Source organism: Mus caroli, unplaced genomic scaffold (genome assembly GCF_978045245.1).
Source record: "Mus caroli unplaced genomic scaffold, Mus_caroli_1 scaffold_18, whole genome shotgun sequence".
Classification (NCBI taxonomy): Eukaryota; Metazoa; Chordata; class Mammalia; order Rodentia; family Muridae; genus Mus; species Mus caroli.
This window is the reverse complement of record NW_028227273.1, coordinates 14,418,443-14,434,694: the sequence shown is the minus strand read 5'-3', so window position 1 is coordinate 14,434,694 and position 16,252 is coordinate 14,418,443. Positions and strand designations below refer to the sequence as shown.

General features: G+C 41.3%; 1 protein-coding gene across 1 annotated transcript in view; it reads right to left on the bottom strand.

Moving 5' to 3' along the window:
• Sos1 (SOS Ras/Rac guanine nucleotide exchange factor 1) overlaps positions 1 to 16,252 on the bottom strand; it is an 84,161-nt gene that overhangs the window by 53,364 nt on the left and 14,545 nt on the right. The window contains exons 2-5 of the mRNA XM_021185997.3: positions 10,954 to 11,079; positions 5,962 to 6,093; positions 4,560 to 4,724; positions 2,383 to 2,592 (exon numbers count right to left, since the gene is read on the bottom strand). Coding sequence (XP_021041656.1) covers positions 2,383 to 2,592; positions 4,560 to 4,724; positions 5,962 to 6,093; positions 10,954 to 11,079 — 633 coding nt within the window. The remainder of the gene's footprint in view (positions 1 to 2,382; positions 2,593 to 4,559; positions 4,725 to 5,961; positions 6,094 to 10,953; positions 11,080 to 16,252) is intronic.

Genomic DNA, 16,252 nt, shown 5'->3' with positions numbered 1-16,252 from the left:
TAATCTTCAATATAGTTTAACAGAGAACAGAACTTTTCTATTTGTCTCTGCATTCAATCTGTTGAGATACAACATTTTGGTTGAAGAACAGGATAAAGTACAGCTTTATCTAGATACATAATTTTACCAGACATGTAATGGGAAAATGAAGGAATATTTTAATTGTCTATTCCACTTTGATATTCTTGTTTTCTGTCTAACATTGATGTAATTTTTCCGTCAACCTGTAATTAACGTATCATGGGATAGCTGGCTTTCTGGGGTAAGGATGGTGAAGGTTAATGTGCATGGGATATAAAGAAATTGTCTAAGGCAAGAAAGTATTCTGTAGCTTTACAATGGCGGGGTTAAATAATAAGGATAAATGAGTGCATATGATCTCACCAAAAAGCTCATTTTAAAGCAATTCTATCTTCCTGTGTGTGGATCACGTGAGTAAACTATAAAATGTATTTACCACTGACTGGCTTTCAGTACACTTAACCTAAGGTCATCTCTGCAAAAGACAACTTAAGCTCATTAGCAAAAGTGACTTCCCATTGTTCCATTTACAGTCCAGAGCCCAGTTGTGCGCATCTACTACTGGGAACATTCTATGCAAACAGGTCAAATGTCATTATTCTGCTGCTAATAAGTTGGTCATTTCCTACATTTCTTGGAGACCATATAAATTTTATACTGTTCTATTAAAATCTGTTGATTACTATTTTTATCCTGTTATCTTTGAGGCATGGTTTGTATGCAATGAGATAGACCTACTTTAAATGTACTTTTTGGTGAGACTGTATACAGTTATTCCTCTCTGTAACCTCCTAACAGTCACTATCCACAACGTTTTCTTGTCTTAAAAAACTTCCTTATGAGAACTGGAGAGATGGCTCAGCAGTTACTAGCACTGGCTGCTCTCCCAGAGGACCTAAATTAAGGTCCTAGAACCCACATGGCAGCTCTAATCACCTATTAACTCCAGTCCAAGGAGAGCTAGTGCCCTCTTCTGACCTTCACACGAAAACAATCACACATAAAATTGGAAAAAAAAATTGAAAAAAAAAATTTTTAAAGTTCCCTTATGTCTCCTCTGTATCAGCTCCCACCAAACTCCCAGCCAGAAAATGAGTGCTCAACTCCCCGTGACTAGACAGTTATTGTTCAGGAAGTAGAGAGAGACAAATCTACGAATCTTTGCTCAAGTCCTCAAGGTTCAGCTATGCAAATGTATGCATCAGCACTGCATTCTTTACTCCTGGTGAAAAGCTGACCATTGTGTGAGCAAAGCACAGTCTCCCTGCACAACTGGAAGGCACTGAGCTATAAAATAAAACTGCTATTTTGTATGGCCTTGTTTTTGTTTCTTCTAAGCAAAAAACTAACAGAACAGAATTGTCAGAAAATGTAGAAATGTGTTACAAAACCAGCCAATTTTACTAATTTAATTTATACCTTACAAGTAATGTTGAAATTTTGCAAACCCATGAGCAGTCAATCACTCACACTCTCCTCCATGGCTGGCGCGGTCTTTGTTTTAAGTCTTTCTGAGCAGCGCATGCAAGCATCTCACTAGTTTCCATTTGGATTCTCTGATACTGAATACCAGTTAGCAAATTTGATTGTGGATTTTTGTGTCAGATATCTTTATCTCTCCTTTGCTACTTTTTTAAAGCAAATTTAACGAAGCAATTTAAACACCATGCATTTCATACAGCTAAACTAACTCAATAAGCAGTGCTTGGCATATTTACAAACTAGTTATACAGTCTAATTGTTCAATTTTTGTAATGGTGGAAATTGAACCCAGGGTTGCACAGGCAGATTAGACAAGTGCTCTGCCCCTGGGCTGTGCTCTCTGCTGCTCTCTGTTATTTAATGCTCACAAACTACTATGACTGGCGCTCCAGAGCTAGCGCTGTTCCCATCACTGAACAATCTCCTGGTTTAGTGAGGTTGGTGCGGGCACTACCCTGCGTCTCATCTCTTGTGTTCCCAATAATTCCGCTGTTACTGTTGCATTATGACTCTCTTCGTCTTACATTTCCAGCTCTGCCCTGACTAGACAGGACTGTTGCTGACTCCTCTAAATGTAGTGTCCAACAATACGGCTGCTGTTGATAAGCATCACTTAAATGACTCAAATAAGTCAACTGAATCAAAAATACCTTCCACCTAAACAAGAGGCTCTATTCCCTGAGATAGATGGAATATTATGTGATTTCATCTTCACTTACATAATTAGTCTATTTTAGATTTCTTTCAATTTCTGATGTTTAATCTCTTGAAACTGTGGCAGCACTTTGTGATCATGACAAATTAGAAATCATGAATTATGTAACTTCAAATTTGAACTGAAATTTAACAACACATGCAAAAGTAACAAAATATACTTACATTAGATGAAAACAATTTGGAATTAGAGACAAAGGGTTCTCGAAATACTTTTATAATTAGATTTAATTCTCTTATATACTGTCGAATTTCTGCCATGAATGCTTTTACCAAATCATAATAAGTTTGTTCTCCTGAGGTGGAAGGCTCTTCATCAGTTAAAGATAAGATATTTATATCTTCTACATCTTGATGAAACATATCCATCAATACCTATGTAGTCAGAGGTAAAATGAAAGTGTCAGTAATAGTGTAGTCTCCCTTGAAGGTTAATGCCCTAGGCATTCCTTTTTTCTGTCACAAGAGGACAAAAACATGCCCTGTGGGGGAGGGGTAGGGTGGGAGGGGGAGGAAGAAATGGTTTTAGAGAAGAGATGGCTCAGAGGTTAAGAACAATTAATGTGGGCTGGTGAGATGGCTCAGTGGGTAAGAGCACCCGACTGCTCTTCCGAAGGTCCAGAGTTCAAATCCCAGCAACCACATGGTGGCTCACAACCATCCGTAACGAGATCTGGCACCCTCTTCTGGAGTGTCTGAAGACAGCTGCAGTGTACTTACATATAATAAATAAATATATAAACAAACAAATAAATAAATAAATAAATAATGTTCTTCAGAGGACCTGAGCTTCATTCCAAGCACCTACATGGTGGCTCACAATCTTAACTCCAGTTCTAGGGAATCAGGTAACCATGGCAGCCAGGCATCAACATGGCGACAGGCATCTATGCAGGTGAAACACCTATACATATTAAAAACCAAGTTTCTTCAAAAAGTTTTCTACAGTTACTCTTGCTGAAATTCACCCTTCCCACTCTTGTGGCCCTGTACAGTGTCACTGCAGTATAGTTTACCTTATGCTACAACGTAAGTCACCTTTCAACAACTTTGAAGCATTGTTATTTAAAAATTTTTAAACTCTAGGGATATGGCCTCATATAACTGAAGCTAGCCATAGGGTCACTATGTAGCCAAGGCTGGCCTTGAATTTCTGATCCTTCTGCTTGCACATGCGCATCTCATTCTGTTTACCCAGGACCAGAAACCAAATCCAAGGCTTTATGCATCCTAGGCCACACTCTACCAGTTAAATAGATCCCAGGCCCCTTTTAAACACGCTTTTCTGTATCTCATTTCTGTATGAGCACATAGTAGATACTAAAAATATTTTACTTATATGATTCATTTAAAAAGTAGCAAGCAAGAGGGTTAGACAGACAGGCGAGTGGTTAAGGACACACAAGTGTATCAGTTTCCCAGAAGCCATGGCAGGCAATTCACAACTGCTTATAACTTCAGGGGTCTGGTGCCTCTTCTGGTCTTCACAAACAACTGTGCTCATGTGCACAGAATGCCCCCTCCCATGTGCCACAGTAATAAAAATAAATCTTTTAGCAGATGGGCTAGAGAGGTGGGTTGGCTGTTAAAAGCACTCACAGCTTGCCCAGAGCACCTGGGCTCAGTTTCCAGCACCATAAACCCTCTGTGAGCCCATTTCTAAGAGATCTAATATGTGTTCCGACTTCTCTGAATCCCTGTGCTGTGCACACATACACATTTAAAACAAAGTAGCAAATATTGTGTATTCATAGTCAATTGTAATCATAAATATCAAGTACTTTATCTCCATTTAAAAATATCACAACACTTTTAATTCTTCAGGCCAGATAATCTCTTTCACTTTAGATTATTCTGTTAGAATAAACACTAATACATACATAAGTAGAATCTACAACCAGAATGGCCAGAGTGTGAAGAAAGTGGAATAGAATCCCATCAGAAAATAGCTTCTTTCCTAAAAAGCCACTTAAGTACCCGCCACCTCTATCTTATTCCCACACAGTAACAACCTGTATGTATGCTATGAGATTGCTGGAAATCTCTCCCCAAAACATAATGCAGTGCACACTTCTATTCTTTTTTTTTTTTTTTTTTTTTTTTTTTGGTTTTTTGAGACAGGGTTTCTCTGTGTAGTCGTGGCTGTCCTGGAACTCACTCTGTAGCCCAGGCTGGCCTCGAACTCAGAAATCCGCCTGCCTCTGCCTCCCGAGTGCTGGGATTAAAGGCATGCGCCACCACGCCCGGCTCCACACTTCTATTCTTTCTGAAGAGTATATTAGCATCCAATAAATCATAAGTAATAATTTATGAATACAACACAAAGAAGCTGATTCTCCTACCTTATCAGCACACATTGCCACTTTAATGTCTTGTCTTGTAATTTCATAATGCCGTATATTTCTTACATAATTCCCCACCAGCTTTAAAATATCTGCAGAAATGTATTCTAATACTGCTACTATGTAAACAGAAACCTGGTGGTCAATTTTATAACCGAGGACCTCCTGAAAAATTAAAAGGAAAGCATGTTTAAATGTCATACACAGTAAAATCTAATAAATCAACTACAAAATAAAACCGTATCAACCCAGCTTAACTTTCACTGAAGCGCGTCACTCACTACCAATATTTAATAATTTAATTTTCACTAGTTCACTCATGAGAAACACACACACACACACCCTATTGTGTGTAGAACACACGTGCGTGTGCACACACAGATGGAAGCAGAACTGTCTCTGGTGTGTACAGTCCTGGAGCAGTACACAGTACTGGGTAAGTAAGTGCTTTAACCACAAAGTCTGAGCTTGCTGTGGGGAGCATGTGGTATATCACCAAGCAGGAAGGAATGGAAGAAACTATACAAAATCGTTCTCATACCAAATGAGAGTGCTGTAATATTGGCATCCAGGAATAGCTATGAGTCTTATACCTCTATCCTTATGACACACTCTTGGCTTTCCATGAAAAACAAAACAAACAACAAACCTCCATGCTATGTGCTACTAAGCATTTAAATGATCCTATTATTAGACTTCAAAGACAGTATGTGCGTCTGTGGAGCCAGAAGTTCCCAAGGAAGATGAAGTCTTACGGGAGAGGAGAAAGCACAGGTCAGTCAGTCAGGCGTAGCAATGCCAGCCTTTAATGCCAACACTCAGGCCAAGGCCAGCCTGGGAAATAATGTAAGACCTTGTCTCAAAGGGAAAAAACAGAAACTTGTACTAAGGTTTTAAATATCACAACAAGGTATTTGTGTGTGTGTGTGTGTGTGTGAGGTAGAGAGTTATTTTGTTTGTCATGGTAAATAAACCAAACTAGCATTATTAGGATTCTTGGCGCTTTTCTAGTTCTGGGGGCACTAAAGTGGTTAACTTGTTTAAGCAGACACAGCTTGTTTGTCCACAGAAACACAGATCCTCACTGCAGTCTCACAGACAGCCCTACACAAAGTGCTAGCAGACTTTAAAGCTTTATGGGATACTTAGCTCTGACCAGAAAGAGAGAAATATTTACAATTTTATTTTCTAGCAACCCTGGAGTAAATGAGATCTATAATATAACTTTCCCAAGTCTTCGATTTATTACTACTGGTATGAAATCACATGAAACCACGTTGCCCAAGCTTCACTCATTACCACAGCACCCCCTTACCTCAACATGAACCCCTGGAAAATTTAAAAGGATTTTACTATTCAGTTATTTTGTTTTTCCTAGGTAATGTGGCTTATTTCAGCTTACCCTTAATAAATGATGAATTCTTTCTGCTGGCAGGGATAAAGGATTTCTTCTCTTCCTCTTTTCAATGGCTGACTGGGCATCAGCTATTGCCCACTTATCAATTGGATGAGGAAAACTTTTTTGAACACGTTCCTTAGAAAAGAGGAAAATAATAACTAAGCAACAAATAAGTACAGTTCATCACTTAAAATTTACTTTTAAATAAAGAATATACGTGAGCTTTTCACATAATTTACACTACAAACAAAAATCCTGTGATTGTCAATGTATTAGTTTCTTAATTAGGTCACTAAGGGACTAAACACAGTTTTTTATTACCAGGTAAATCATATCCTGAATCCCACCTTCATTAACACTAATGGCAAGACTGGTAAGTCACCTTAAACTTCACTCAGTTTCATGGAAGGAGACTTACAAATATCAACTCCAATAAATTCTTATTTATTTCATCCTTACTTTAACCCCAGTTATAAATACAAGTAGCATTCATGTGAGAGTCCATATCATCCAGGTCACAAGCCTTAGTGCCCTGCACTGCTAACCTGTGCTTTAACATGGTGGACCTACCATGAACGCACGGGTCCATCTTTAGCAGACTATTTCAATTCTAACATCTGGAAGTTATTCAGTTAAAGAACGAGCCATTATAGTAGCTAAATTCCCTACTTTAATGTAATTCACTGTCACCTCCCTTCAGATGTTTAAAATTCACTTGCACATACTTCAGTTAGAGCCAGTAGAGGTCGCTGTTACAAAACCTTGAACAAATTTTCAGCATTCAACTTGTATGTACGATAAAATGAAGTGAACATTGCCCCTTGAATGCAAACCTGAATGAAATTCAATTAGTAAATGCACTGCCTTGGATACTCTAGAGCTAGGTGTGAGGGAGGCATAGGTGCATTTAGCACATCCTAGGAGCAGATATATAAGCACTTATCTAATCCTCTCCTCATTTTATGTTCAAGGCTGTCCAGGTACCAATATTTAAAATGTCATGTTTTAATTAAATTAGAAGTCAAAAGAATTCTTGTAGTTAAAAATTACAGCAGCAGCTGGGCAGTGGTGGTGCACAGCAGTGGTGGTGCCTTTAATCCCAGCCCTTGGGAGGCAGAAGCAGGCGGTTCTCTTGAGTTCAAGGCCAGCTTCGTCTTCAGAGTGAGTTCCAGGATAGCTGGGGCTACAGAGTAACCCTGTCTTAAAGAACAAAACAACAACAACAAAGAAACAAACAAACACAGAATAAAGTAGCAAACCTTTATCCTGTATGATAAGGGTGATAAAAAGGTCTAAAATGGTGGCAGCACAAACGGTTGGGAGGGTAGGGGAAGATACAAAAGAACATTCAGAACAGGAGCCCTTGTGCTCTCTCCTCCCCTCCCCCCCCCTCCTCTTCCTACGCTCTGGCTTTGGGTTGCAGCCAGGGCTCTGCATCCCAGGTAAGAGCTCTATCCTGGAGTTGCAGCTCTTCTCCAGCCCTGTGAGCCCTAACACTCTGAAACCTCAATTCACAGTACATGAAAGTAGACGGGAGGATTATCTGAGGGAAGAAAAGCCAACAAAAAGGAGGAATGAGGGATAGAATGCGTAAGTACTAGGTATAAATGGCATTCACCTGTGTCTGGAGCTGTCCATCCTGCCTGGCTGTGACATAGCTCAGCACGGAGCGTGAGCTTGCTGCACAGCCCTGAGGACTTATCTCAGAAATCCACAGGGAAGGGAAGAACAGACTCCAGATGTCCTATGCACACTGCATGCATGCTTACACTCACATCCCCTCCCCACCCCTCCCCCCCCCTCTCTCTCTCTCTCACACACACACACACACACACAAAATATTTTTTTAAAAACACACTACTTTGTATGTGAACGTAAAAAAATAAATTAAGAAGAGAGGAGAGGGGAGGGAGGGACGGAGGGACGGAGGGAGGGGGAGAGGGGGAGAGAGAGAGAGAGAGAAAATGCAGTAAAAAATACTAAATTTCCATTCTGGTGCAGACAACCCAGCAAGTTAGGGCACGGGCAGCCATGCCTGACGACTAAGCTTGATCCCCAGAACCCACATGCAGATCCCTTTATGTCTACATTCACATACAAATAAATACAGTAGTTAGATAATAATTTTCAATAGTTTATATTATACACTTATAAAGAAACTGAGCTGTAACAGGGCTTCCTAAATAAACCTCGCCCTTATTTTACGAAGCACACTAGTATTTTCTATTCTACTTCTTTTTGTATGATCAATGCACTAAAGTGATTTTATGGCCCAGAGAGCCATCTCTCCAGCCCCAGAAAATTGATTTTTTTTCCTTGGATCTTCATTTATGTCAATACTGCTCTGACGGTCAATTTTCAAATATGTAAGCAAAGAGAAAGATATTCCCACACACCCCCCCCCACAGAACTGTTGTAAGATACAGAATTTATAAAGCAGCACTTTGAAATTATTAAATTTCAGTGGTTAAAACCAAGCAATGTCCTTCCAAAAGACCTAAGTTGGATTCCCAGAGCCGATGTCAGGGGGCTCACAACTGCCTACAACTTCAGATGGATTTTCCTGGCTAGGTTTTTGTCAATTTGACAAACTAGAGTCATCAGATATGAGGAAACCTCAATTGAGAAAATGCCTCCATAAGACTGGGCTGTAGGCAAGCCTGCAAGGCATTTTCCTAATTAGTAATTAATTGATGGGGAGGGCCCAGGTCATTTTGGGTGGTGCCACCCCTGAGCTGGTGGTTCTGGGTTCTATAAGCAAGCAGGTAGAAGCTGCCATGGGGAATAAGCCAAAAAGCAGCACCCCTCCACAGCCTTTGCATCAGCCCCTGCCTCCAGATTCCTCCCCTATCTGAGGTCCTGTCCTCACTTCCTTCCATGATGTACTACAATGCTATTATGTAGAGTAAGCCAAATAAACCCATTTCTCCCCAACTTGCTTTTTGGTCATGGTGTTTCACTGCAGCAGTAGAAATCCTAACCAAGACAGGGATACAACTCCTTTGGCCTTTGTGGGTACCTGCGCTCATGTAAATACCTACACACAGGTGTGTACAGATACATAAAACTGTATGCAATACCAAGAGATATGTTAAAAAGAAATAATAAAGCTTATTACATATGTGACTGGTATTTCTATTAGTCATATTCTTACATATATTTCTATTAGTCATATTCTTACATATTCTCACCAAAAACTATCTCCAGCACCAAAACCTCCACATGAGAATTTCACATGGTTTTCTGTTCCTTGTTTATATTAATTAAAGATGAAATTAAACAAGCATAGTTATGTAAATATATATAGGAATATCTGATTTATGTTTGCAATGTCAGCAGATTAGCAAATTTCTAAAATGTACCAACATCAACATAATAAGCAAGGTGAGATTTGTGAGCCTTTCTTGTAAGTCTGGATCCTGCCAAACCATGGAAGATTATAGCTAGGATCAAAGAAAACCCAAGTGAAATTGCCAATGTGATAGAGGCAGGCAAGCCATACTATTCAAGATCTCTGTGAAACAACAACATAAACACATATTTAAAAGAAATTATGAATTAAAAGTCTGACTTTACAGAAGAAACCAATCAGGCCTGGTAGGAAACTCGTGAAATCCCAGCAATTGGGAGGTGGAGGCAGGCGGAGCAAGAGTCATTCTTGACTATACAGCAGCAGGTTGAGTTCAAGGCCAGATTGGGCTATATGTCATCCTGTCTCAAAAACAATAGCAAAACCAAACCACCACAAAGAATCTACTGTAAATGAGTTGAGAAATGAGAATTACCCAGTATACAGTATTTTCTAAATCTGTCTAAACATGTTATTTGGTGTTTGTTTTCTCTCTTTCCCTCCTCTTCCTCTTCTTCTTCCCCTCCTTCCCTCCATCACCCCCTCTGTAACCCTGAGGATGAGGCCTACGGCTTCGTGAAATCTAGTCAATAAGCTATATAGACTCCCTTACAGCAATGTTCTTATTTGCCTCAACTGAAATCCATCTTTCCCCCAGGACTTAGACCATAACTCACATGTCAGGTCCCACTTCCCACCCAGCTGAAGCCCTGGGACTTGAAGGAGCTAAGGGTAAAAATAAAGTACTCTTTGGACTCTTTTGTTTTGCTTTTTCAGATAGGGTCTCACATAGCCCAGGCTAGCCTTGAACTCCCTGTGTAAGGGTCTCACATAGCCCAGGCTAGCCTTGAACTCCCTGTGTAGTTTAAGTTGATCTGGAAACCTAATCCTCTTGCCCCTGCCTCCTCAGTGCTATTATTAAAGGCTTGCACCACAATCCTGGTGATTGGCATCTTAACTCATTTTTTTTTTTTTTTAATTTGGTTTTTCGAGACAGGGTTTCTCTGTGTAGCCCTGGCTGTCCTGGTACTCACTTTGTAGACCAGGCTGGCCTCGAACTCAGAAATCCGCCTGCCTCTGCCTCCCGAGTGCTGGGATTAAAGGAGTGCGCCACCACGCCTGGCTATCTTAACTCTTTAAATGCCGGCCATACCTTGGGAGCCTTCAGCTCTAGTGTCACCACATGTCCATATTGCTTTGTAACTTTTTCCAGGGAAGTTGTAAGGTCATCCTCTGACCCCAGTGTTTTCTATAATTCTCCCTCTGATACTTTGAGATATTTTATTATCAGCCCTTTGACTCTCTGAAACTTAAAGGAAATGTTTCGGGACTGAAACCTTTGCGTGCACTCTGTTTGTATGTATGTATGAACAGGGATCTCTGAGTTCAAGGCCATCCTGGTTTACATAGAGAGGGTTTGCCTCAGACCATTCTAGTAGTAACATGAAGTTGTTTATTTAAGCTGAAAAATACAATCTGAACGTTTCACAGCTAAGACACATAGAAGCTACCACATACCCAATTCAAAGTTTACAGAGATGGAAGAATGAACGGGGGAGCCCTTTTCTCCTTCACTGCCATTACAGCCAACGTACGGCGAGAGATGCATACAGGTAATAGAAGACAAAAGCGGTCATTTGTCATACCTCCACATCTGAAGCACTCCGGGGCTGAGCTTGGCATAGCATATTTAGTAATTGCAAAATTAATTCTTCAACATACTGAAGAGCATCATCATTAGACTCAAGAGTAGGGTGAACTTGCCCCTGAACCTGTAAACAAAAAGGCAAGTAATTAAAATATGAACTAGCCTACAAATACAGATTGAATGTTATCCAAAAAATCAGGGCTTCACAATCTTTGTTCCCAGCCTCATACACCATGCATGCTATTCTATCTTTTTTTAAAATCTAGTTACCTAACTGTAATTTCAGTATTTTTTGCATATACTATGGTTTGCAGTGCCTTGTAGAAATGGGAAACATGAGGGAGAGGCTAAGATGGTGATAAAACATTGTTTATGTAGGACCCCTGCCCAGAACCAGTCAGGACAGTCAGCATTCTACTTGGATGAAACTGACCTCTGATGGGTCTCTGTCCCCTTTTAACTGCACCTTCCTTACGCAACGTTAAGACCGAGAGGGTATGTCTATGAGGTTCACTAATGAGTCTCCAGCATCTAGTAGCTACTGTGCAAAGCACTCACAGTACGAACAGTGAACACAAAGTCACCTTACACCAAAGTGGGGCCAAGGAGATGGCTCAGATGATAGAAGCACAAGCCTGGTGACCAGAGTTTGATCCACATACAAATTACACATTTGTAAGCACAGCACTCTACAGCCAGATGGGAGCCTAAGACACTAGAACTGCCAAGAACCTGGCAGGCTAGACAGCAGGGAAGAGTCAGCACAAAAGGAAAAATAGAGAGACCCTGAGTGCCGGCCTCAACAAAGTGGAAAGGATGAGCTTACACCCAAAACATGTTGTCCTCTAACTTTTCTATGTGTACACACACACACACACACACACACACACTTTCTCACAAACACACACTCTCACCAGGTGGGCAATGAGTGCTTTTACAATTTGCGACTTAGTCTGCTATACTGTGAAAAGATGGACAATCATTTAATGATCTTTATTTTTCCCTGACTTTTTTTCATAATCACTTAAGGCTGTTGGCTACTAAAAGCTTGCATTTTAATAACCAGCAAAACAGTTTTGCATCCCTTTATTGCTTACTGTGGGTCAGAACTACTACTCAACAACAAGCTAGGAATGGCAAGAAAAGCCACTCCTGAGGAGAGCGATGTGCTTTAAGACATGCACCTACTGACAGAAAGCACTCAGGATGGGAGGTGACAGCCTAGGGCTGGGGGAAAACATTATTAATATACTAATGGTGATTCTTCTTCAAAAACTGTATATCCCAAGTACATTCATATCCACTTTATATAATTTTAAAGGTAAATATTTGAAGGAAAAGAATTCTAACAACTTAGAACTGCATAAGAGAGTATTTAAAACTGTTGTGATTTTACCAGTGAAGCAGCAGCCCTGGAAGCTGAAACCATTTACCTACACATTTTTAACCATAGTCAATATATGACCTGCCAGCCTAATGAGAACTGGTTTACCAGTTCTTCTACTTTACTAGATGACTAGGGTGGTGTGAATAGGAACGGCTCCCATAGACTCATGTGTTTGAATGCTTGGCCATAGGAGTGGCACTATTAGGAGGTGTGGCCTTGTTGGAGTGGGTGTGGTCTTGTTAGAACAAGTGTGTCACTGTGGGGGCAGCAGCCTGAGATCTTATATGCTTTTTATATGCTCTAGCTACACACACATACACAATGTGAAACACACACAGTCCCCTCCTGGCTGCCTGTGGATCAAGAGGTAGAATCTTAGTTCCTTCTCCAGCACCATGTCTGCCTGCATGCTGCCATGCTCCCCACCATGATAATAGACTAAACCTCTGAACCTGGAGGCCAGCTCCAGTGAAATGTTTTCCTCAATAAGAGTTGTCTTAGTCATGGTGTCTCTTTACAGCAATGAACCCTGACTAAGACAATGGCTATGCACAGTTAAAATAATGGAGAACTGAGGGTTCAGGGTTTTCAATCCAGTCTTTCATTCACCAACATATTCTTACTAGTGTATATAGGTATTGTGATAAATTCACTCTCGTATACACTTATCATGATGCTATTACCCTTTTAAACACTCTGGGAACACATTTTACTTCCGCACACTGAATGATGTGCCTTTATGGTTCAAACTGACTTTCTAATTTACTAGCAGTGAATCCTAAAGTCACTTGGAGCAACGCTTCTAAGTGGCTATCAGCCAAGTTCCTTTCTAAAGGTTATTAGTGAGGGAGGTTCATTCTCATGTTTGTCATGCAAACGTAAGACCATGTTTGAATGACTAGAGCCCACTTAAAAACCAAAAACTGCAAAAAAAAAAAAAAAAAAAAAAAATCCTTCACCTGCCAAGTGTGGTATGTACCAATAACACCTGTCCTGGTGAGATAAGACGGGGGTCATCTATCTAGCCAATTAGTGGGCTCCAACTTTAGTGAGAGACCCTGTCTTTAAAAACAAGGCAGAGCCAGTTATCAAGGCATATACCTTGAGTTCAATAACAGACATGAACAGGAATTTTACTGAAAGTGACAGCAATTCCATTTGTAAGACACAATCACCATGTTCAGTAAAAGACAGCACCTTACAAATTTTAAACTGGCGATGGTTCACTTTATCTGCAGTAAACTCTAGCACATTATACAACATTTTATTTGCTATTATTACAAGATTTTGTATGAATTTCTGTCTATCTGATATATGAGCTGTCCAAAGATACTCAGGAACCCTAGGGTAAACTGCCAGAAAACAGTGATGAATTCTGATGAATCTTTAATAGCCCTTTCTAGCTAATGTCTCTCTAAAAAGCTAAAAAGGCTTTAGAAAGCCTAGATCTTCTATTTCCTTTATTTGTGTGTGTGTGTGTTTGTGTGTGTGTGCGCGAGAGAGTGCACCCGCCTGTATGCACATGAGTGTTCAATTGCATATAATGCAGAAGGCAGAGCAGGACACAGGTGTCTTACTTTATTGCCTTCAGACAATGTCTCTTCTTGACCTGGAAGCCTGCCTTTTTGGACAGGCAGGCTGGCTGTGAGCTCTGAGATCTGCCTGGCTCTCTCACCAATGCAGGTTATAGGGACTCAGTCAGGCCTGGGTTTTGTTATTCTAATGTGGGTCCTAGGGATCTGAACCAAGTCCTATGGACGCAGAGCAAGTGCAACATAGACAGGCAGATCCACAGCCTTCCTCTGAGGAGTTAGGAGCCAATGTCAAGGTCACTGATTTGCACACATACATCAGTGCGGCAATGAGATCGTCTGTAATGTATCACACTGAGAAATCAGGAAAAGTCTATGAAAGCAATCACCCACCACCTTGGTGCAAAAAGCCTTCCTAACTTGCACCCTGTGTAAGTACCTTGAACTGCAACTAGTACTTGATACAAAAATGCCTGCCTCGGTGCTGTAGGACAGCTGACTGCAAGGTCACTCCATATAGCTTGCTTCCCACAGACAGTGACATGATCCTCTGTCCCATAAATTAATGTTTCCCAAAGATATACCAGATGCTGAATACCCAACTAACACCAGAACAGTACAAAGTTCATTCAGGCATGCCTAGACCTGTGACCGACCACCTTACAGGCCTCTAAAAGGCTGAACACTCACCCCTAATGGAAATGACAGAGGTGACCATGGACCTTCTGAGCAGGAGAACAGGAAACGTCTACGTTGCATCAACCAGAATCACGATGAAGGCATAGCTTACCGGGTGGCTGACTAAACCATCATGTTTTACTGCCATTAAGAAGGCAGGACAGCTTACCTAGGAGCAGGACACGCTGCTCCTTTTCACTGCTGACCACTCCCATGCCTTCGCTTTTGGTGGTCACATACACTTTTGGGGGAGACATCTATTTTCAGGCTGGCTCCCTTCAAAGCTCTAGACTGAGTCCTTTACCACCATCATGTATGACAAAGGCCTGACTAAAGCTCTGGGCTCTTTTGTAGCTGCTAGCAGAGATGCTGCCATTACTGGGTGTGTGTGTGTGTGTGTGTGTGTGTGTCAGCAGCCAGTGTGTGGAGGTGGGGTGGGGGGAGGCTAGGATGTCTGAACCCTGACAATCTGTGTTTTTAGGGTCCTAGATCCTTAACCAACACTCCCGTCTGAGTTCCTCCAGTCCTCATAGCTCCCTGTACCCCCACTCCCAGGTCCCCAACCTTGAACCCTGACTAGCCAATTTTAGCATCCCACCATGAACTCCCAACCACAGACCTCAGATGAGACTCTCATCTCCATTCTGGGCTATTTCTCCAATACCAATCATTAACTCCCTCTCTGTTCAGCCTGTACCTTGGGGAGGGCCAGGATAAGATCTACTGCCACCCTTTCTTCTTTTTAGGGTTCATAGCAGATTGAACCAGGAGCCCAGTAAAGCTTTGACACAGCCATCCACTGGCCCTTCCCTTCATCTAGGTTCCAATAGCAGAGGCCAAGGTAGTAACATTACACAGAAGTGGTAATGTGTTATGGTTACTGAGGTCATCCATGTTTTACCCTGTGCCCGTTCTGTTATGGAAAATACAAGAGGCCCCTTGCAACTGTTAAGGTAAAGCAGGTAGCCCAAGAACAAGTCCCTCCCCAGACACACTTAGCCTATACTGACCTTTCTCTTCTTGCATCCCATCCCCAGTTTGAGACAGTATCTTACCCAGGTTGTACTTTAATTCATAATCCTCCCTGATAATGTCCAGAGTGCTGGGATTACAGGCATAGGCCACCATGCCTGGCTTACACATGGATGTTTGAAAAAAGAACATTTCCTATCTTCCTGGCTCTACCAATCACTGGTACACATAGCAGTAATAAAAACGGACCATTATACCTCCCCACAAGGTACTTATTACATATCTGGCTGTAAGCAAGTTACAAGTTAGAAACCTGGGAACCTATATACCCTATACAAGCAGCTTTGAACTACAAACGACAAACAGACAAACAAACAAAAACCTGTATGTGTTAAATGAGAATGGCCCCCACAGACTCCCATGTTGAATACTTGATTTCCAATTATTACAACTATCTGGGAAGGCCTGGGAAACGTAGCCTTGTTAGAGGAAGTGTGTCAAGGATTAAGAGGTGTATCCTTGTTAGAAGAGGTGTTGTCACTAGAGGTGGGATTTGAGGTTCCAGAAGACTTGTGCCACTCCTAGTGTGCTCTCTGCCTCTTGCTTGTGGATCAATACTGTGATCTCTCAGGTGCTGTTCCAGCTGCCTGCCACTACGCCTTCACTCCATCATCACAGACCTAAACCTCTAGAACCATAAGCTTTGGTCATGGTATCAGCAATGGAAA